The following is a 22,491-nucleotide window of genomic DNA, read 5'->3' as shown; positions in this document are numbered from 1 at the left end:
TTTTCCAATTATGGCTCAAATCCAATGCTTTTTTTTTGTTTTACAGTCTTTTAAAAATTCTTTTCAGGGCCAGCACGGTGGCATAGTGGTTAAATGCGCATGCTCCGCTTAGGTGGCCGGGGCTTCACAGGTTCGGATCCTGGGCATGGACCTATGCACTGCTTATCAAGCCATGCTGTGGCAGGTGTCCCACATATAAAATAGAGGAAGATGGGCATAGATGTTAGCCCAGGGCCAATCTTCCTCAGCAAAAAGAGGAGGATTGACAATGGATGTTAGCTCGGGGCTAATCTTTTTCACCAAAAAAAAAACCAAAATCTGCATATTAAAAAGAAATATTTCTAGGGGCTGGCCCGGCAGCATAGTGGTTAAGTTCCCACGCTCCACTTCGGCAGCCTGGGGTTCGCAGGTTAGGATCCCAGGTGCGGACCTATGCACCACTCATCAAGCCATGCTGTGGTGGCGTCCCATATATAAGATGGAGGAAGACTGGCACAGATGTTAGCTCAGAGACAATCTTCCTCAAGCAAAAAGAGGAAGACTAGCAATGGATGTTAGCTCAGGGTCAATCTTCCTCACCCAAAAAAAAAAAAAGAAATATTTCTAGGTATAAGAACTCTAAACACTAAATATAAATACTCTAAAGAAAATAGTTGAACTGTTAAACCTCAAAGTAATTTAGTACTCTTAGTTCATAAATATAAAGAAACATACCTTTAAGGTACAACTTTCTAGAAATTATAGCAGTTTTGTGCAAGCCAATTTCACAGTTTCTTTTTTACAGTGATTAAGTAGCTGATTTATTGTGGATTCTTATGAATACAAGGGAGTAAAATTCTGATGCCTGAAACCAATTCCACTCTTTCCAGACTTAGTATGAGACTGTAGAGCAATAATTCTTACTTGATCAGGAAGAGCCTCTATGAATTTAAAATTGAACATTTATAAAATATCTAGTCTGACCTACAGTACTTTTCTATATTATATCATTATGTTTTCATTTTCTAAATTCAATTAAATGATTAACTTTCATGACACAAACTATAGGGAATAAATAACTCAGTACCAATTGCTGGGTCTCATTATTCTGATCCCCGGTACTCTCAGCCAGCAACTGAGTCAATTTCTTCCACAGCTGATGAAGCTCTTGGTTGTCTGCACCTTCTTCTTGCCGTGTCTTTATCAATTTGTGCCATGTTCGGGCCACCTATCAAAAAGGAGATTTAAAATGGCTATTTTATGTTAAATACTAAAAATGCCAATAAAAAATATAACATCTGAAAATAAAAATATGTTTTATCTAATAATACATAAAAATAGCAAAAGCACAGAACTCCATCTATTATGAACTCAATAAAAAATAAGTTGACTGGGGGGCTGGCCCCGTGGCGTAGTGGTTAAGTGCACACGCTCTGCTGCTGGCGGCCCCAAGTTCAGATCCCAGGCACGCACCGAGGCACCGCTTGTCAGGTCATGCTGTGGCAGCATCCCATATAAAGTGGAGGAAGATAGGCATAGATGTTAGCCCGGGGCCAGTCTTCTTCAGCAAAAAGAGGAGGACTGCCAGATGTTAGCTCAGGGCTGATCTTCCTCACAAAAATAAAAAACAAGTTGATTGGGCAAATCCACACGGCCTTTACATTAGAAGTATGACTGAGATACCAGAGTGCATTCAGGAATAATGACTACATGTCCCAAACCTCATAACTTAAAGTATCAGCTATGGAGACATCACAAATGGGTCACTAAACTCTACAGATGATGGTTTTACCTATTTTATTTACCCCTGCTCGGTTTCAGAAAGATTTGTAAGTTATGATACCTGAAATTTGAACTCTAATTAACAGTTTTCAAGGCACTGTAATTTGTATTATCTCTATAAATTATTTTAATATGATAATACATATTAATTTTTAAAATTTTCCCTTAAGCTAAATGAAAACTTTCATCTAATAATGGTTTTATTAAAAGAAGTCTACTACCCCAGGAAATCATTAACCAACCTCCACGTGCTTCTTTTCTTGGTAATACAGATCCACAAGTTTCTTACAGACATCACACCACTTCTGTTTGTCGACACTTAGAATGAAGAAAAAAAGGATTTTGAATCTGATTAATGAAAACAAACAAGTACTTAAGACACTAAAATTAAAATATCCCAATAATACTGTCAGGCACTATTTTAAATTGAAACACATCCTCTTTTCATACTACAGTAAAATTTTATAAAATGAGCCTTTTACAAAAAAGAAAAGGTTTAAGAAATATTAGCTTCCATTATACTGAATCAAAATAATATCAATCTTCTGAAATTAGTCAATTCTTTCACTGTTAGTGTTTTGATTCTGTTTCAATCATAAACAAGAGACTCTGTAACAACAGTATGAGAGAAAAATGATTCCTAATTCTCAGTAAATGTTTAGAGAACTTCTACATAATTTTTAATCCGTTTATTCTAATTCAAGCTTTTAAAGAAACTGGCCTTTCCCCACACAATGATTACCTTTCATAAAGATCCAGGAGCTTTTGGTAAACACCAGGTAAGTCATCCTTAGCATTTATGTGATTACATTTCTCATACAAGCTCGCTAACCCCTGAAAGAGGAAGTAGTAGAGATTATTCTTCCAAAAATACCTAATGTTTTCACATTTATTTTGCTAAATAGTGACAATCTATAAAGATTATTTATGATAAAGATTATTATTATTTGCAAATCAAATAATATGTCTGGGATTTGGCTTCAAATAATTGGGGGTGAAATGGAGTAGGTAAAAGTATAGATGAAAAAATATTGGCGGTGCATGGATTTTTATTGAAGCTGAGTGATGGGCATAGAGGGGTTCATTATACTTCCTCTTTACTTTTGAAAATACACTTTGTTGAAGTGTTTTACAACAAAAAATATCTTTTAATGGTTATTATACAATTGTAACCCCTAAGACATTACCATAATGGTCAAACAAAAAAAATCCAAGTGTCTGTGGGAATTCTCATTTTTGCTTCAAAGATCAGAGATCCCAAACCAATCAGTACATAATAAAAGCAGGCATCTCTAAGTGTGTCACCAGATACTCCTACTCATGTTCTCGTTCGTGTGAACCTGAGACACAGAGGTTCATGTTCTCCAGAGCCTACTACCTCCTATTAATCAGTTTCTAAGATGTGATTGAGATATGAAACAGTCATTAAATATGAAAAAGTTGGAGAAGCCAACTAAATAACATGAAGACCATCAAATAAGAAAAAAGATTTTAACTTGTACTCAAAGACACAGAATTGCAAATTTTTTATATTATTTTATTTTTAGAAAACATTAATTTTCCCTCAGGTAAGCATAAAGAATATTCTTGATAAGTCTTTCATATGTACATAGAATTAAATTGGAGTTTTATATAATCATGCTCCAATTCCTGTCTTCACATTTGGAAATAATCCACTGGTTTGGATAGTGGTAAACAGCATCCTTTGCACCACTTTTTATTTTAAATAGGTTTAGAAGACCAACAAATTAAATTTTTTTTTTCTTATGTGGCGTAAATGGAGGTTTAAATGCCTATTTAAAACCTGTATTTTGAAAAATGGAAAAAAAATTCTTTCCTATAATATAGGGAAAAAAAATTTCTTTACATACCTGCCAAGCTAGTAATTGGTCTGGCTCTAGTTCAGCAGCTTTCTTATAGGCACCCTGGGCCTGATCAGGTTGTTCTAACTCGGCTGCAGCAACACCAATAAAAACCCAGGCATTGTAGTTATTTTTCTCTTGTTTTAACACTGTCTGATTAAAAAAATTAAAAGAGCAGGTCATTAAATTTTGGAAGCTAATGAACAAACAACAACAAAAAGACAGTCTACTTGAGGGTCAGGAAATCAGGATCTACCCCTAACTGGGCAATCTTAAGGATGCCACTTAACCTCTCTGGTCTTCAGTTTCCTCAGGGAGAGAGGGAGTTGGACTTGAGCAGTAATTGTAAGGGGTCCGAAATATGAGGAGTATTTTTTAAAAGCTGCCCAAGTTTTCCTGATGCCTCCACCAAATGCCTCCCCCTGTCCCTTGAGAATACTGGGTATAAAAAGAACAGTAAGGCTGTTCTTCCCACCCAACCGTCCTGCCTGCCCCCACGCCACACTGCCAGTAGTCAACTCACAAAACTGTATTCCATATCATTTCACCTTCTCCAACTCCCATATTTTCCTGAACTATGATAACATTTCCCCGTATTAGACAGATTTTTCATTGAAATTATAGGCTAGGAAAGTAGATTGACCCCGATGTGACTGTACCAAATATCTTCAAAATAAATAGTGGCAATGAACGTTTAAACAACACCTGTCAAGTAGAATAAAAATTATATGTAGAGCTACTGCTTTCAGAAATAACAGCTACTTGCTAAGGTAAAATAGTTTGAGCCAGAAAGCAAAGATGTTCTAGTGAAAGAAAACAAAATTCGTAGCTAAAATGAAATTAGCTCTTAAGGTTTTACATATTCTAGAGAAAATAAGAACATTTCCATGAGTTGAATCAGTTTATTAGGTTTATGTGCATTCACATAACACTTCCAGCAATCTCTCACCAATATACAGCACAAGTTCCATTCTATCCAACAATGCTACCTCCCAAAAAACCAACAACGAGGTAACTACCCAAGCTAAGCTCCAAACATGGGGGCCTTATCAATGCTTGTGTCCCCAACACCAAGAACAACGACTGGCACATAACCGCTGAACAAATGATAAACGCCACAGTCAACCAGCAACCAGCAACCGACTATCTGCCTGATGACCAGGTTTTCAGAATCTGATACAGACTTTTAAGGAAATAATTATAACAATGTGGTGAAAGCAGGTATGAAGTTCTGAGAGAACATAAAGAAAAAAGTACCTAACTCTAAACTGCATCTGCACGAGCCAGAGAAGGCTCCCTGCAGGATGCTTACACCAAGTTATAAAGGCATACAGGCAGACAAAGTGATGATCAGACAAGACACAGCAAATACACTAAGATGCAGCATTTCATTACTAAAAATTTCATTTAGTTGCAGTCAACATTCTAGGTTACCACACATAAGTAATCACACATTTGCCACTGACTAGTTCCCCACCTTTGCTTTCTAGTTGGGTCTCTCCAGGATATATTATAAACTACTTGGTAGAATTCATATCTGAATAGGAAAGAAGACTGCTGTGGTGCTGCTGTATATAATAGTAGAAACAGAATCATACATGTATTAGTTAGAAAAGCCTAGCACTGAAGGAAACAGTCCCTCCTCCTCCTCCTTCCTCTCCCCACCAGCCTGAACAGACTGCCCACCTTCTATATCAGGATTAGTTCTGTCATGGCCTCCATCCCTGCTGGGCTCAGTCACCACTAGAAACCTCATCTCACAAGGGCATTCTTCACCCCTTAAGACTCGCATCCTATATTGCTGTGTATTTCCCCCAAACTTACCCAATTCCTCCCTCCCACTCTCCTAAACTCTTCATTGCGCCCTCTGGAACTCCCGACTGGGACCAGCCAAGTTCCCTCTATATTTCCAATCTTTCTTTCTTTTTTTTTTTTTTTTAGGATTTTATTTATTTATTTTTCCCCCCCAAAGCCCCAGTAGATAGTTGCACGCCATAGCTGCACATCCCTCTAGTTGCTGTATGGACGTGGCCTCAGCATGGCCGGAGAAGCAGTGCATCGGTGTGCGCCCGGGATCTGAACCCAGGCCGCCAGCAGCAGAGTGCGCACACTTAACCGCTAAGCCACGGGGCCGGCCCTCCAATCTTTCTCTTAATTGTACCAAGCTCTGCCTCAACTGTACTCAGCTATTCCCCTATAGATCTTCGATGCTGCAGCTGATTTCTTTTCTCTTACATCCCACATATCATGGGACCAGGAGGTCACAATGTTACCTACATTTCTCTTCTGCTCCTCCCTCCTTGAAAAACCCCAGTACCTTTGGAGCTCAAGCCATCCAGCAGTACTATGAAAAATATCCTTCTCGTTGTTACCATCTACCAACCTCCTAGGAACTCCCGTTTCCTTCAGTGAAAATGTTGTATCCTTCCTCTCCATTTCAATTCCTGTAATCATTCCAACATTCATGCTGATGACCCATTGAACACCGTAGCCTCCCAGTAACTTACCCTCAGCACTACACAGCCATCCCAAATCCGGATTTCCAGCATGCCCCTGCCCCATCCTCCCAGTTCAATTCCAGTAATGGTCCCATGGTACAACTTGTTAACCTCTGATATGTGTCCAACTTGTTGACCCCACCTCCTTTTTCCACTATCACCCCACTTCTCAATTCTCATCCCTCCTTTCCCAGCTTAGACTCCATGACCCATCACTGTCAGCACTCCCTTGCAAACATCCACAACTCATTTGCCTCTCTTTCCTCTCATCTTTATCACTATCCATAGCTGAACTCCATCAAGCCCATCTCCAAGCCTGAGATGCTGAACATGAAGGGAGAAACTACACAGCTGAGTTCACTGCTTTCACTTTAATAACATGAAACTTCAAATGGACATTCACTGGGGCCTGGAAATCCTTCCAATCCTTACCAGTAAGTTTGTTTTCCCACTATGAATAACGACTATCTCATGCCTTCTTTCATCTCAAACCTCCTACACTGTAACTCCCTCTCCACTCTCAGTTTACACTTCACTAAAAAACAGAAGCCATCACAGGGGAACATTCTTATCTTCCCACTCCCAAAGCTACAAACCTGACAGTGTACGGATCTGCACCTATCTTCCCTTCCTGTCAAGATGCAAGAGCATCAAAGGCCCTCCTCTCAAGCTCTGGATCCCACCTTCTCTCGCCTTCCAAGGACTTCACTCCCACCACTACCCTCTCTCTCTCCTGCACATTCAACTTCTCCCTCCAGACTGGAACATTCCCATCAGCATACAAAGGAGCTTTAGAATCTCGATTTTTACCTCCACAAACCAAACAGAATTACAATGTCAACATACTATTAAAGAATGAAAACTTTAAGCTATAGTAGTGTTCCATAGTACAACCCATCAAAGGCTACCTAAGAGATGTTCAGGTTTTGAGAACTGGCTTTGATAAACTACCAATACAGAGAAAGACAGAACTAAGTGTGGCAAAAGCAGCTTATCCTTGCATAACCACTAAATGATTCTACTAAAGGACCTTACCACTTTTGTTATTTTTAGACAGCAAACATATTACAAATTGATAAATGCTTGTGAATGGGCAACAGTTTCATTGTAGAAGGAAAAAATACTGGTTACCTTACAATGTTTCAAAGCTTCTTTGTATTCTTTGTTTCTGATTGCATCGCGAGCACTTTTTAGAGCAGTCTTCACTTCCTTGCTGGACATTCTGTCAAAATAAAAAACTTGAGCGAGGCTACAATAATTCCTACCTAAGTGTAATAGTCCCAACAAACTTAACCACCTGAAAAAGGCATATGTGATTCCTTCTACATGGAACACTCTTTCCTCCTAATATAAACATAGCTTATGTCCTCACCTCTTCAGATTTTTACTCAAATGTCACTCACTCACTCACTCAGTGAAACCTTCTCCGGCCACACTATTTAAAATTTCAACACTTCTTTCCCCCAACTCCCAACCACTTGATATTCCCTAACTCCATCCCTAACACTGCATTTATTTTTCTTCACAGCACTTATCACATCTTATACACTATATACTTTACTTACTTATCTTATTTATTATCTGTTCCACAACCCCACCAGAATGTAAGTTCCATGTAGGCAACTTTTGTCTGTTGGTGGTAGTTTTTCTTTTCTTCTTTTTTTTCTCACTGTTGTATCCTCAGCACCTAGAATCTGACAAATTGTATATATTGATAAATATTTGTGGAAATTGAGTTGTATTTGAATTATATTCACTCTCCACATAGTAGGCCAAAATACAGATGATCTTATAGACCAGGACCCAAAACACATACCAACATGAATCCAATTTTACCTAAGCAAGATTTAGTAGAATAAGCCCAAGTCACAGAGTAAAAACACTAGCACTAATAAATTTCAGCAACTATGATGAAAGAATTTAAGAAAGCATTCTGTTTTAATAGAAGTTGCTATAAAATATAGATCAGGATATTAACTTTCTTCACAGTAAGGATTACTGTAAGATTATAATAATATAATATTCTTTGTAATATAGTATTCTTTGAAGAGAAATAAATGTAATGTTAACACTTGAAGGCAACGAATATGCAAGAAGATTGTACACTAATTTCAGCCATAAAAAGATATTTCGACTGGTAGACAAAGTACTTCTTCATTTAATCTTAAGATATAAGATATATTAGTTTATTTTAAGTAAACTAATATATCTTAAAATTTCACGACTTATTTTAGTTTACCAGTAACAAGTCAAATTCAATCACAATTCCATGTTGAAAAAAAGAAAGTATTTTTTGCCAACTCCACTGAACTCTAACCTTATCAGGAAGGTAAAACAAAGCTGGGTATATATTAAGTTGTTATAGACTGCAGATCTTCAAGGCAGCAAAAGAAACTAAGATGGCTCACTGACATGGTACACTGACAGTTCTTTATATCTAGAAGGGCTGAGATAGAAGTACAAGATCAAAGAAATTTAAGAAGCTAGGGAATAAAAAGAAACCCTATTGTCTTAAAGAATTTTAGATTCAAAATAATGTAAAAATTAAGATATCATAAAATCACTTTATCCGCAGCCAGAACCAGATTCCCTAAATAAGCAGAAAATTGACTTTTTGCCTAGTTACAATAATTATACAATTAATGCAACATATTTTGTATGCTCTTACTTTAGTAACTACTCTGTTACCTGAAATTATCTGGGTATAAGTTTATAGGTGCAAACTTCAGAAGGATTTTTTTTTTTTTTTTTTTTTTTGGTGAGGAAAATTAGCCCTCAACTAACATCTGTGGCCAGTCGTCCTCTTTTTGCTAGGAAGATTGGCCCTGGGCTAACATCCATGCCCATCTTCTTCTACTTTATATGTGGCACGCCTGCCACAGCATGGCTTGATGAGCAGTGCATAGGTCCGTCCATGCCTGTGATCTGAACCTGCAAACCCCGGGCCCCTGAAGTGGAGAGTGTAAACTTAACCACTATGCCACCGGGCCAGCCCCCAGAAGGACTTTTTTTGTAGTCTACAAATCTTAATTGGAGGAGGCAACAAATTCCAATGCTGATCTCACATTAAATTTTCTCACACCAAAGTTATCTCTGGTAGATAAACCTGCAGACTACAAAGAAGAAAGCATCAATGATGATAACAACTGATCTGTATCAATAGAAAGGGATAAAAAGAGACATCCAAGGGGAAAAAATGTCAAGAGATGTCCAAGTTAAAAAAGAACAAAAACAGTTCAAGATAAGACCAAGCAAAAACAAACAAAAGAATGCAACTTTTCCAGGACAAAGATCGCCATCTTTTCTATCACCCACCACTGGAGTGAAAGCATATCCAAACAAGGCAGAACCAACCAGCACTAACCCTACACGCAGCTCCCACGCTACTGGCTGTAGATGACATAAAAGAAGTGGAAAAGAAGGCCCTGCTCTAAAGAATTTAATCTAAATCAAGAGAGAGACCTAAGGTATATGAGGCACTGGAGAATCAAACGCTAAACTAAAGACAATGAGTGCAGTGCAATAGGAGTTCAGAGAAGAAAAGAAGTGTGGTATGAGGTAATTAACAGCTACTGGATGGAGAAGACAGGATTTAAGAATGGAGGGAAGAAGGAAAATTATTCCCATCAGAGGCAATCAATTGCATTAGCCAAGTCAGAGAGATAGGAATGAATGTGGCATGTGTAGGAAACAATGAGAAGACCAGGGTGAATGGAACAGAAGGGACTTGCTAAGAACAGAAGAAAATTAGGCTGGCTAGGTAAAGGAGAGCATCAGATTACAGAAGACCCTGAAAGTCAGACAGACAAGTGTGGACTTAAATAAAGCAGCAAACACGGAGCTGTTAAATGCTTCTAAGTAAAGTAAGTGATTTTTAAAGATCACTAGAGACAAACTCCATTCTTCTTTTGGTGACCAATTCTAATGTTCAATACCTTTCCATATCCCTATGTCTCCATATGTAATCGCAATTACTCTTGCTGTAGTGGAATCCTCTGTTCTTCTCTTATTATTCCTTCCTCATTTGATTTGGCATTTAGCATAATATGCTAGCACTGAGGTCCTCTCTCTTTACCTGATATATATCAGTTTCAAGAGGTTAGCTAATTTTTAAAAAGACAAAATAATCTGCCACTTTCCAGCCCTGAAGATTTCTTTCTCCTTTTGGGAAGTGGGGTGGAGAAGGACAGGCTCATTCACTAATTTTCTTTTTTTTTTTTTTTGAGGAGATCAGCCCTGTGCTAACATCTGCCAATCCTCCTCTTTTTTTGCTGAGGAAGACTGGCCCTGGGCTAACATCCATGCCCATCTTCCTCCACTCTATATGGGACACCGCCACAGCATGGCCTGACAAGCAGTGCGTCGGTGGGCGCCCGGGATCCGAACCTGCGAACCCCGGGCTGCCGCAGCGGAGGGTGCGCTCTTAACCTCTTGCGCCACCGGGCAGGCCCGTCATTCACTAATTTTCTAAACAAAGCTTTACTGAGCACGATCTACTAGGTATCATCAAACCCATTTCCTTTCACAGAGTAAAAATCTACTACCCAAAATGATTCCCTGTAACCCACAGTCCTCTATTTGGGATACTCCCTCTATTCCAAGCATTTCCAACACTTCAAAGAAAAATCTAGCTCTCTTACAACTGTCTTTAATATTCCTCCACAGCCCCACACATTTTCCCCTTATACCTCTAGTCCCATTTTTTTCTCCGCAATCTCACTGACTTTTTTAAATAAGAGCATTCATTCTGCACATTTTCACTCAATGAGTTTTTCTTCTACCAACCTAAAAGGGTTTTTACTCAATGTATCGAGCACAAAATGTAGCAACAACTGCACTTTAAAAAAGTTAGAGGGGCCGGCCCGGTGTCGCAAGCAGTTAAGAGCACGTGCTCCTCTGCGGTGGCCAGGGGTTCGCCGGTTTGGATCCCAGGCACGCACCAAAGCACCGCTTGGCAAGCCATGCTGTGGCGGCATCCCATATAAAGTGGAGGCAGATGGGCACGGATGTTAGCCCAGGGCCAGTCTTCCTCAGCAAAAAAAAAAAAAAAAAAAAGAGGAGGATTGGCATATGTTAGCACAGGGCTGATCTTCCTCACATACACAAAAAAAGTTAGAAAGTGACAACCATGCCAAAAAGACAATGATATACCTCAAAACTAAACTATATAGGTAGATGAACTGATATGTCCTACACACCCCAGCTAAAGCTATGGAACCTGAAGCTAGATTCGGTTGTGCAGATACAAAGATTTCACGAAGCAATAATAACAATAATAAATAATAGGAATAATAATGACAATGGAATTACAGAAAAGCAAAAAACGATACCTTTAAATCTACAGATCTTCCTCAACTTATGATGAGGTTACATCCCAATAAACCCATCATAAGTTGAAAATACCATTAAGTCAAAAATGCATTTAATACACCTAACCTACCAAACATCATAGCTTAGCCTAGCCTACCTTAAACGTGCTCAGAACACTTATATTAGCCTACAGTTGGGCAAAATCATCTAATACAAAGCCTATTTTATAATAAAGTGTTGAGCATCTCATGTAATTTATTAAATACTGTACTGAAAGTGAAAAACAGAACAGTTGTTCTGAATGGTTGTAAGGGTATCAGTTGTTTACCCTCATGAGCGCGTGGCTGACTGTGAGCTGCGGCTTGCTGCCCAGCATCATGAGAGAGTACTATACCACATATCGCTAGCCCAGGAAAAGATCAAAATTCAAAATCTGAAGTACGGTTTCTACTAAATGCGTATCGCTTTCATACTATTGTAAAGTTGAAAAATCATAAGTCAAACCATCAGAAGTCGGGATGACCTATAATAACAAAAGCCTAAAGGTATTTTGTGATGACCTATAATCTGGCATAATAACCCACACCGTTAAATCTTTCCTCTGAAAAGAATTGGTAAAAACAATCATTAAGTAAAAGTAGACTTCAATTACCTATTATTTAGCATTCTAGACACTTACCTTTTACCTCCTATCACTACCTTTATCTTCTTTTTGAATTGATTTTTAGATTGTTCCTTAACCGTTATCCATCTAAATTATGTAAAATATGAGACAGTTAGGCACATAAAAAGGATGACATACACAACCCAAAACCTACTGAATTTTTTAACACATCAGAATCAGGTTCAACTTTCATAATTCATAATTTAAAACATGAGAAATAATTATGTACAATTTTTCATCTTTTTTCTTTCCCAAGAGACACTCATCTTAATCTCCAAATTTCCAATTTGGTCTAAACTGTGTAAACATGTCTAAACATAGCCTCAGGTGATAAAAGGAACTTCCATAAGCAATCAGAAAGATTCTGAAAAAACATTCCAGAAACTCAAAATACACTAACTTCACTATAAAAAACTGAGCCAAAAGAGTGATCACCTACTTCTATGTGATTTTATTTTGAATCTAGGACAATTAAGGGCATGTATTTACTCCCAATTTGCAGCCTAACGACACTAAAGTGAACTTTGTTCTAAGCCATATAGAGAATTATAAATATGTAAAAAAGTTGTGCACATCATGCAACTAGATTAGTTTGTACTTTAATGAAAATAGAGAAAACTTTTTTAAAATGTCAAAAATCCACATAAATAGCCATCTGAAATATTAACACAAATTCTACACGACTACAAATTCTACGTATCTTTTGACGGCATCCCTGGAATGGATTCTGTCAAACAAAATTAATCTTTGTTGAACGCTTCAAGGAGAGAATTGAGGCGGTTTTGAAAAACTGAATAAAGTTAAAAAAAAAAAACCACACTATTTTAGAACTAGGAAACGAACAAAATTTCGGTGGAGCAGGTGGGAATGAACAAGAAATGAAAAGTGAGTTTACTGAACTAAAACACGTACTGGCAATAAACTTAAATAGGATGGTTAGTTCCAAAGAAAAGGGTCTTACTGGTAAGAAAAGAAAGTCTTGTGATCCAAACAACGTTTAGGAAAGTAAAATAAAAGTTAAAAAAAGGGATGAGGAGGTAAAATAAGAGTTAAAACCTGACTCTCCATTTCAGTAACTTCTTTACAGCCCCATCCAGCTACACTTGACTCCCCCCCACAACCTAATTTTAATTTATTACTCAGTCCTTTAGCTCTATTCTTACAAAATACCCCAGATTTTGTCAGTCCCTCCATTCTGCCATATCCACCCACCAAGCCAAGACTTAACCTGTTTGAGAAGGGGCTTAAGAATCAGCAGGATCTGAGTTCAAGTCCCATTAGACCTTGGGCACCTTACTCACTACCCCGAGCCTATGTCCTCACTGGTAAAGTAAGGATCACTCACCTGACATGTACATAGATGGAGTGCGTGCACACGGTATCTATTACTTCTCTTATCTACTCCTTATCTACTCCCACCCTCTCAATCAACTTCACTACTTTTTTTTCCCATTCCTAACCCACAGTGGTTATTACATACTTTCTCTACACATTTAAAATCTCCAACCCCCTCCGTCCTTGATGTCTCAAGAAGTAGTCTTCTTGCCTATGTTCCTCAAAGGATGGCTATCATCAAACACAAGTATCCTCTTCAAATCAGTGACTACATGAACACTACTAGACTAAAGCCTGCAGCAGAGACCACTCCCTCCTCAGAACCACTGAAGCATTTATTAGCTGAGCTATTCACCTGCAACTTAACAGATGCTTTTTATTGTTCTATATAAAGGTGTCCTGTTTCCCAGGTCAAAAAGCCCCAAATAAAGGCAATATATCTTCAGTCTTCCTTACATATCCAACACTTATTGAGTACTACGATCTTCCAGCTTTCAAAGACTACCAAAAACATTTAGCTTTTAGTTTCCCCACTATTGAAAGGCAGTAATTCTCAATTTGGTAAAGTGAAGGGAAGAATCTCCTTTTCAATATTAACTCACATTACCTTTTTCACCACGCCCCAGCACTTTCCACATCTACACCTTTACCTCTCCCATTCAGCCTGTCCATTCTTACTTCTGTCTACTCAAATGCTAGATCTAATTCAAGGCCAAATTCAAGTGTCAAGCATAAAGTCTTCTCAGACAAATCTCACACTAATCTGAACTTACAACACTTATTATCTATACCAATATTTCCAAAAATGTATTCCAAGGAATATTAACATGCTTAAGGGTTTTAATATATGACCTAGTAATTTTGTGAATACTGAACATCATATATATCACTCTTTTAAAGTCACAATGTATATTAGCATTTTAAAGGCTGAGACGTCCTATAGCAAAGACCCAAAAATGGTTTATCCCAGCAACACTGAAACTTACGTTATTATGGAAAGTTTATTTCGATGAACATCAATTAACATTTTGAAGCACATTAGCATTCTCCGAAGTACAATTTGGGATTTTTTGGTTTTTGTTTGGCAATTAACTGTAGTTTTTGACACCTTTTATACTGTTATTAAATTTACAGGTGTATGTGTGGTTTCCTACAAGTAGACTGGAAGTTCCTTAGGAGCAAAGACTACTTCTGTCACTATGTTTTATTTCCTAGTATCTGGTTCAACAAATATTCACAGATTCACAGCAGGTGAAGACAATACTGAATTTATTCCACGTAATCGCTAACTGCACACTTAGCCTCCTTTTCTTAAGGCAGAATATAGGGCTGCTGGTATTTTGGACATTAAAAGAACTATAAAGACCAAAACCTAAACCAAGACTTCCAATTGAAGACTTTTCTGAACCACAGAGTTAAGCATTTCACTAAAGCAAGCAATCACTAACGTACAAATCTTTCACTGATGACTTAAACATACACGTAATGGAGCACCTACCCTCACTGCAACACACATATGCATACATATACACACACAGAGATGCACACATATACCCTGAAAGGACCTTTTCTGATAGGATAAGTTACTGATTAGCAGAAATGATTTATGTCTAGAAAAGACCAATCAAAATAATGAAGAAACCTGAAATTATATAATAACTAGCTGAAAGAACTGGGCAAGATCAGGGGGGGGAAATGGTGAGGAGGGAGGTGAGAAGGGTTGTTGAAAGGGAGAGATTATTCACGTAAAAGTGAAGAAAAATGGACCAATGAATGGTTAAAAGGCTGACTTCAGCTCAAATAAGAACTTTTGATAAATAGACCTGTACAAATGTGGAAGGAGTTGCTAAAAGGAAGTGTGATTCCCATCACTGGAGATGAAAAAGCACAGACTGGACAATCCACTTGGCAGGAATGTTGTAGGACAAACTACAACATTCAGATGAGATGTAGGACTAGAAGCCTCTTAGATTCTTCCTGTGCTATATGTCTGGGGCCCTAGAATATCAACCTTGCTCCAACCCACTGCAGTACCTGCTCCCACTAACACTGTCAAGGGGAGAGAGAGAAAGAAAAAGATGTGTTCCTGTCACCCTGACTGGGAATTCAGAACACATGTCCTGTGAAAACAAGGCCATAGAGAGTAAACACAGTTCACAGACTCAGTACTATGCCACAGATAAGTTAAATATATTTTTTATGAATCTAAACGGCAGTCAACATCGTTTCTATGGTAAAATGTGTTGTACGTTCCAAATTAACTCAAAACAAAATTCTGAAACATAACCTCTTCATGAGGGAGTATACCTGTATTACCTTCCATGCTGTACTATTATTTCACTTTTGTTTCCCTAGAGTGTAAGTTCCTTATGGACAGGGACTACTGTTTATATATTCGTATGCTCCCATAGATCTTCAGCACGCTGCTTGATTAACAATTCTGCTTCATTAATAGAGATTAAGCTCAATAGGATGTCATGAGATTTTGTAATTAACTAGTGACAGAGTTTTGCAGTAAACGAGGGCACAGACTATTCAAATTCAGGTCCTATTCAGACTGGCTCCCTGTGTAACCTTGGAAAAGTCATTTAACCTGTTCAAGCCTCAGTTTTCCAATCTGCAAAATGGTGAAAGCGAGGATTATGGAAAACATTCCATGTAAAAGTACCTGGCACACAGTAGGTGCTGGATAAATGTTTAGTATAATGCTCAGCACATAATAAATGCTATGTGAATATTAAATAAATAAGGTCTGTCCTTTATTACAATTATTTTATGTAAAAAACACTGTCAGATATTAGCATTAAGAGTTGATTTTACATTAAATAAGTACTACAACTCCTCCTCTTCCTGTCAAAATATTAAAACGACTAATGTGATGCGCAAATTATACACCTGAAACCATAATAATGAAATTAGGACTCTGGCTCCGGGATAGAAATCGGCTTCTTCCATACATCTCCAAAGGAGTTGAACAGTCAAGAGGGACCAGTGACTTTCCCGCAGCAAAACCGTGGTATTCTGAACCTACGTCAATTAACGGAACATGTCACACAGCCCAACATTTTCTTCCTCCGAGAGCCTGTTGGGTTTCTCTCCTTTGCACTCTGACGGCAAGGTACACCCAAGCTCCTCCCCGCCTAGAACCTAAAACTTGATTTACTAGGCCCCGCTCCTCACCGCACCGGAGCACAATAAATCCTTACCGCACGGGCAAAGCGGGGAATAAAACGAGGCAGACTAGAAATTTCCTTGGGATAAGGTATTCGAGGGGTCCCACGGTATCCACATCACACTTGAGACAGTTCAGCCAGAGGCCCCACAAAGAACGGCCCGATCCAACTAAGCGACAGCCGCGGCGCCACCTCATCATCGCCCCGTTCAGGGTCTCGCGTAACAGCCACACTTGCTCGGCGCAAAACGAGCAGCCCCGGTCCCTAATCCTTTCTCACTCTAGGTACCATTTCAACCTCTTACCGACTCCAACTTCTGCAAAAGCGACAGCGACAGGAACCCACCTGGGACAGATGCTTCTCCTACAAACGCCAGGTCTAGAGCCAGAGCGCATGCGCATTTCCCTGGCATCGCCCACGTGACTGACAGTGACCCGGCAGGGGGGGAGGGGAGTTCGCTCGGTATTTGATTAAAAGGTCTTGTGAGTTTAGGCAGGCGATTCCTCCTTTGCGCATGTGCTCACTCCAAGCCTGACGGGAGTTGTAGTTCTGCTGGTGAAGTGCTATGAGGAAACCAAGCTGTGAACTCTGAGATCCCTGCCCTCCTCTTCCCTGATAGAGGAAAGAGGCAGACTCAACGCCTAGCGGCTGGCGTCTCAAAACCGCTACACGCGATGCTGCTGCTGTGGGAGTTGGTGGTCGCAGCCTCGGCGCTGGCGACTCCAGCTCCCGGGGCAGCTGTGCAAAGGCGGGGAGCAGCTCAGGCTTGGCCCGATGCGCCTAACGTGGTGCTAGTTGTGAGCGACTCCTTCGTAAGTACCGAGAGGCAGGGGAGGGGGCCCCGCGCTGCAGACCCGCGACCGGCCCACAGCCTTTCCTGTGCTGCAGGTTTGGGGAGCAAAGTCTGAGACTTTCAAACATGTTTCACCCCGATGCAAAGTAAGAAATGCATTTTATCTTGAGGCCCTGAATACACACACGTGCATCACATAGATATGCATATAATACATATAAAACAATACCTTAGTAAATAAAATGCACTCTGATAGCGTCTTTGCAAATCTTTTTTTTTTATTGCTGGCCTCGACCCACTAAATTATTTTATCACTACTAATGAACTTTAAGTCCATACCCCTGTTTGATTCAGTTGTAAGGAAAAATGACATTTTGTTTCTCCATAAAAGCGTGTTAGCTTTCCAGCAGTTATTTCCCAGTTCCCCTCAAGTTTGCAGGAATTAATGTTTGGGTGAAAAGTGAAGAAAAGTAACGCTATTTTTATTACCCAAGTATCTGATAATCCTGTTAGCGCTGATTTAAATGCATTAGTTAATATAATTTGATCCACTCCAGCATATTCTAGAAGAATCGTGTGTATGCTCTTGTTTAATCCCAACTTGAATAGTTGTGGGAACTTTCCCAAGCGATTAACCAGAAGAATACTAGTATCAACATTACCTGATACTTTGAGTATTGACCATGATTTAAAAACTACTACTTGGGCAAATGTTTGGTTACTAATTATAATATTAGTTTATCATCACTGGGTGTTGCTGTGGTCACATAGATTGTTGGTGTTAAGCACGTGACACCAAAGAGTAATCAGTATCATGTATTGCCTTTCTCATAGATTAACCCATGATGAAAGTTAGGTAATCTGGATATGCCCATAGGATTTGTTGAGCATATTACTTACAGTAATCTTCATGAGTATCTAAACTTAGACCACAGGCAATATTGGAGAGTAACATGAAAGAGGTTGGGGAGTGCTCTGAGATCAAAGGGAAGGGAAGGAAGCAGGATTGTGCAGAGAAAGAAGCTGAATTTTGTTGCTGTCTCAGTGGAGGCCTCCGCTGACCTTATGGGTAGTTCTTAAACTGGTATGAGCTTTGAACTGTTTCCAGTTGGGGTGATGGGACCAGGCCTTTGTACCCTCCTGTTGGATGGCCATTAATTGTGGGCTTCTCCCAGAATGGGGCATGATCTTGGGCAAGGCAACTCTCTTCAGCAGAGGCAATCTTTCATTCCTAAAAGGGAATCTGTGTGGTGCATCACAACATCCTGGAAACTTCCAAAGATGATTGAAAAACAGTAGTCTCCCTTTACCCGCGGTTTCGCTTTCTGCAGTTTCAGTTACCCACGGTCAACCACGGTCCAAAAATATTAAATGAAAAATTCCAGAAATAAACAATTTATAAGTTTTAAATTGCTTGCCGTTCTGAGTAGCATGATGAAATCACAGGCATTCCGCTTCCCCGCCCAGGACATGCATGATCCCTTTATCCAGCATATCTGAGCTGTATATGCTACCGGCCCGTTAGTCACTTAGTAGCAGTCTCAGTTATCGGATTGACTGGCTCGATATCGCAGTGCTTGTGTTCAAGTAACCCTTATTTTACTTAATAAAGGCCACAAAGCACAAGAGTAGTGATGCTGGCGATTCGGATACGCCAAAGAGAAGCCGTGAAGTGCTTCCTTTAAGTAAAAAGGTGAAAGTTCTAGATATAATAAGGAAAGAAAGCATATGCTGAGGTTGCTAAGATCTATAGTAACTTTTATTACAGTAGATTGTTATAATTGCTCTATTTTATTATTAGTTATTGTTGTTAAACTCTTACTGTGCCTAATTTATAAATTAAACTTTATCATAGGTAGGTATGTTTAGAAAAAAACATATTGCTTATAGAGTTCGGTACTATCCATGGTTTTAGGTGTCCACTGGAGGTCTTGGAACATATCCCCGGCAGATAAGGGGGGGACTACTGTATTTGGTTTGTAATTTTTTTAGTATAGTCTAAATACATAGATTTTTATGTATTTGTGTATATAAATACATAGATTTTTATGTATTTGTGTATATAAATACATAAATATGGTGTGCAGACCAATATCTCTTATGAATATAGAAGCAAAGATCCTGAACAAAATACTAGCAAATCAAATTCAGAAATATATAAAAAGGATTGTACACTATGACCAAGTGGGATTTATCCCTAGAATGTAAGTTGGATTTAATATGTGAAAATCAGTTAATGCAATACACCATGTTAATTGAATAAAGGGCAAAAACTACATTAACATCTCAATAGATGCAGAAAGAGCATTTGACAAAATTCAACAATGCTTCATGATAAAAGCACTCCACCAACTAGAAATAGAAGAGAATTTCCCCAATCTGACAAAGGGTATCTGCAAAAAAGCCACAGCTAATAGTATACTTACCTGTAAATAACTGAAAAATTTCTCCCAAAGATCAGGAACAAGTTAAGGATATCTGTTCTCACGATGTCTATTCAGCATTGTACTGGTGGTTCTAGCCAGAGAATTAGATAAGAAAATGAAATGACGCATCCAGATTAGAAAGAAAGAAGTAAAACTATCTCTATTTATGGGTAACATAATCTTGTATATAGAAAATACTTAGGGACTCCACTAAAAAAGTAGTGGAACTAATAAGTTAGTTTAGCAAGGCTGCAGGATATAAAATCAATATATAAAAATCAATTGTATTTCTATACACTTGATTGATGAACAAACTGAAAATAAAATTAAGAACACAATTCTATTTAAAATAGCATCAGGGCCAGCCCTGTGGCGTAGCGGTTAAGTGTGCGTGCTCCGCTGCTGGCGGCCTGGGTTTGGATCCTGGGCATGCACCAACGCACCGCTTGTCAGGCCATGCTGTGGCGGGGTCCCACATAAAGTGGAAGAAGATGGGCATGGATGTTAGCTCAGGGCCAGTCTTCCTCAGCAAAAAGAAGAGGATTGGCATGGATGTTAGCTCAGGACTGATGTTCTTCACAAAAAATAAATAAATAAAAAAAATAAAATACATCAAAAAGAATGAAATACTTAGAAATAAATCTAACCGAAGAAGTGCAATTCTTATACTCTGAAAACTACAAAACATTGTTGGAAAAAATTAAATAACACCTAAATAAATGGAAAGACATCCCATGTTTCTGGATCAGATGATTTAATATTGTTAATATAGTAATAATCACCAAAATGATCTACAGATTCAATGCAATCTCTATAAAAATCCCTATGACATTTTTGCAGAAACAGAAAAACCCATCCTAAAATTCATATGGAAATTCAAGGGGACCAGAACAGCCGAGACAATCTTGTAAAAGAACAAAGTTGGAGGACTTAAACTTTCTAATTTCAAAACTTACTACAAACTGTAGTAATCGAGATAATGTGTTACTGGCATAAGGATAGATAGACATATAGATCAATGGAATAGAATTAAAAGTACAGAGATAAACTCTCACATTTATAGTCAATTGATTTTCAGCAACAGTGCCAAGACCATTTAATAGGGAAAGAACAGTCTTTTCAACAAATAGTGCTGGGAAAACTGAATATCCACTTGCAAAAGAATGAAATTGGACTCTGCCTCACACCATTTTCAAAAATTAACTCAAAATGAATCGATGATTCAAACATAAAAGCTAAAACTATAAAACTTGTAGAAGAAAACATAGAGGCAAATCTTTGTCACCTTGGATTAGGCAATTAAAAAATGGGCAAAAGATCTGAATAGACAGTTCGCCAAAGAAGATAAACAAATGGCCAATAAGCACATCAAAATATACTCAACATCATTAATTATTAGGGAAATGCAAATCAAAAGCACAGTAAGACACCAATTTACACCTGCTAAGACAGCTGTAATCAAAAAGATACAATAACCAGAGTTGGCAAGGATATGGGGGAATTGTAATCCTCGTACACTACTGGTGGAAATGTAAAGTTGTGCAGCCACTTTGGAAAACAATTCAGCAATTCCTGAAATGGTTAAACATGAGTTACCATATGATCCAGCAATTTCACTTCTAGGTATATATCCAAGAGAAATGAAAACATAGGTCCACACAAAAACTTGTACATGAATATTCATAACAGTGTTATATATAATACTGCCAAAAAGTAGAAACAACCCAAATATCCATCCATCAACTGATAAATGGATAGATAAAATTTAGTAATATTATTCAACAATAAAAAATAAATGCAGTATTCATACATGCTGCAATATAGATGAACCTAGAAGTCATTATGCTAAATGGAAAAAGCTAATCACAAAGGACCACATATTGTGTATGATTCTATTTATAAGAAATGTCCAGAGAAAGCAAGTCTACAGAGACAGAAAGTAGAGACAGAAGGATTAGCAATTGCCTAAGGTTTGGGGGAATGGGAGGATTAGAGGGTGATGGTTAAGGAGTGCAAGGTTTCTTTTTGGGATGATGAGAATATTCTAAAATCGATTGTGGTGATGGTTGCATGACTCTCTGAATATATTAAAAACCACTTAATTGTACACATTGAATGGGTGAGTTGTATGGTATGTGGATTAGATCTTAATAAACCCATTTTTGAAAAAGAGAAAATAAGCACTTGTACTTGAGTCTCAAAGGACATACACATCCTCTTCGCCTCCCTCCTCCCACCCCCGCACCTGCTTTGGTTTTAGATTTAGTGAGGTTTTAGGAGTGGATGGTGGAGACAGGAATGTATACCATAGAGTCTAGTGAGAATCTCATTCAGTCTAATAGACAGATCTGAGAAGAATGCTATTCGTGGTGATAACAGAGCAGACAGTTCAAGTTACTGTTACGTTCTTTCATTAGAGTGATGTCTTGACATCTAAACTTCACTGGTTTTTCCTGGCCCAGGATAATGAGGAACTGAGTACCAATCATGGTTCTTGAATGAGCAATTCAAATCACAAATTCATATCTACCAAAAGGCTCATCCATCCCAAGGGGGAAAATGCCTGGACCCGTGAGAGTCAAGAATAATAGCAGAATGCAGAAATTAAGGCTATTGGTATTATTTGTCACTTTTATGCAGAAAGCCAATTAATGGGCCTCTGTTTACTT

General features: G+C 38.5%; 2 protein-coding genes across 5 annotated transcripts in view; one reads left to right on the top strand and one right to left on the bottom strand.

Annotated features, from left to right (window-relative positions):
• SKIC3 (SKI3 subunit of superkiller complex) overlaps positions 1–17,001 on the bottom strand; it is a 79,200-nt gene extending 62,199 nt beyond the window's left edge. Inside the window, exons 1-8 of one of the 4 annotated variants that reach the window (XM_087430021.1) lie at positions 16,949–16,964; positions 12,111–12,182; positions 7,687–7,815; positions 7,253–7,343; positions 3,633–3,776; positions 2,504–2,595; positions 2,004–2,079; positions 1,067–1,207 (exon numbers count right to left, since the gene is read on the bottom strand). In XM_087430021.1, coding sequence (XP_087286147.1) covers positions 1,067–1,207; positions 2,004–2,079; positions 2,504–2,595; positions 3,633–3,776; positions 7,253–7,342 — 543 coding nt within the window. In that variant the 5' untranslated portion in view covers position 7,343; positions 7,687–7,815; positions 12,111–12,182; positions 16,949–16,964. The other 3 variants (XM_087430020.1, XM_087430022.1, XM_087430023.1) reach the window with 3 other exon arrangements.
• A 53-nt stretch (positions 17,002–17,054) lies between these two features.
• Positions 17,055–22,491, top strand: part of ARSK (arylsulfatase family member K) — a 51,886-nt gene continuing 46,449 nt past the window's right edge. The window contains exon 1 of the mRNA XM_004420361.3: positions 17,055–17,415. Within this exon, the coding sequence (XP_004420418.1) occupies positions 17,278–17,415 (138 nt within the window). The 5' untranslated portion in view covers positions 17,055–17,277. The remainder of the gene's footprint in view (positions 17,416–22,491) is intronic.

Source organism: Ceratotherium simum, chromosome 4 (genome assembly GCF_057802395.1).
Source record: "Ceratotherium simum simum isolate JZ-2026a chromosome 4, ASM5780239v1, whole genome shotgun sequence".
Taxonomy (NCBI): Eukaryota; Metazoa; Chordata; class Mammalia; order Perissodactyla; family Rhinocerotidae; genus Ceratotherium; species Ceratotherium simum.
The sequence above is the reverse complement of the archived record's forward strand: the minus strand, read 5'-3'. Positions and strand labels throughout refer to the sequence as shown.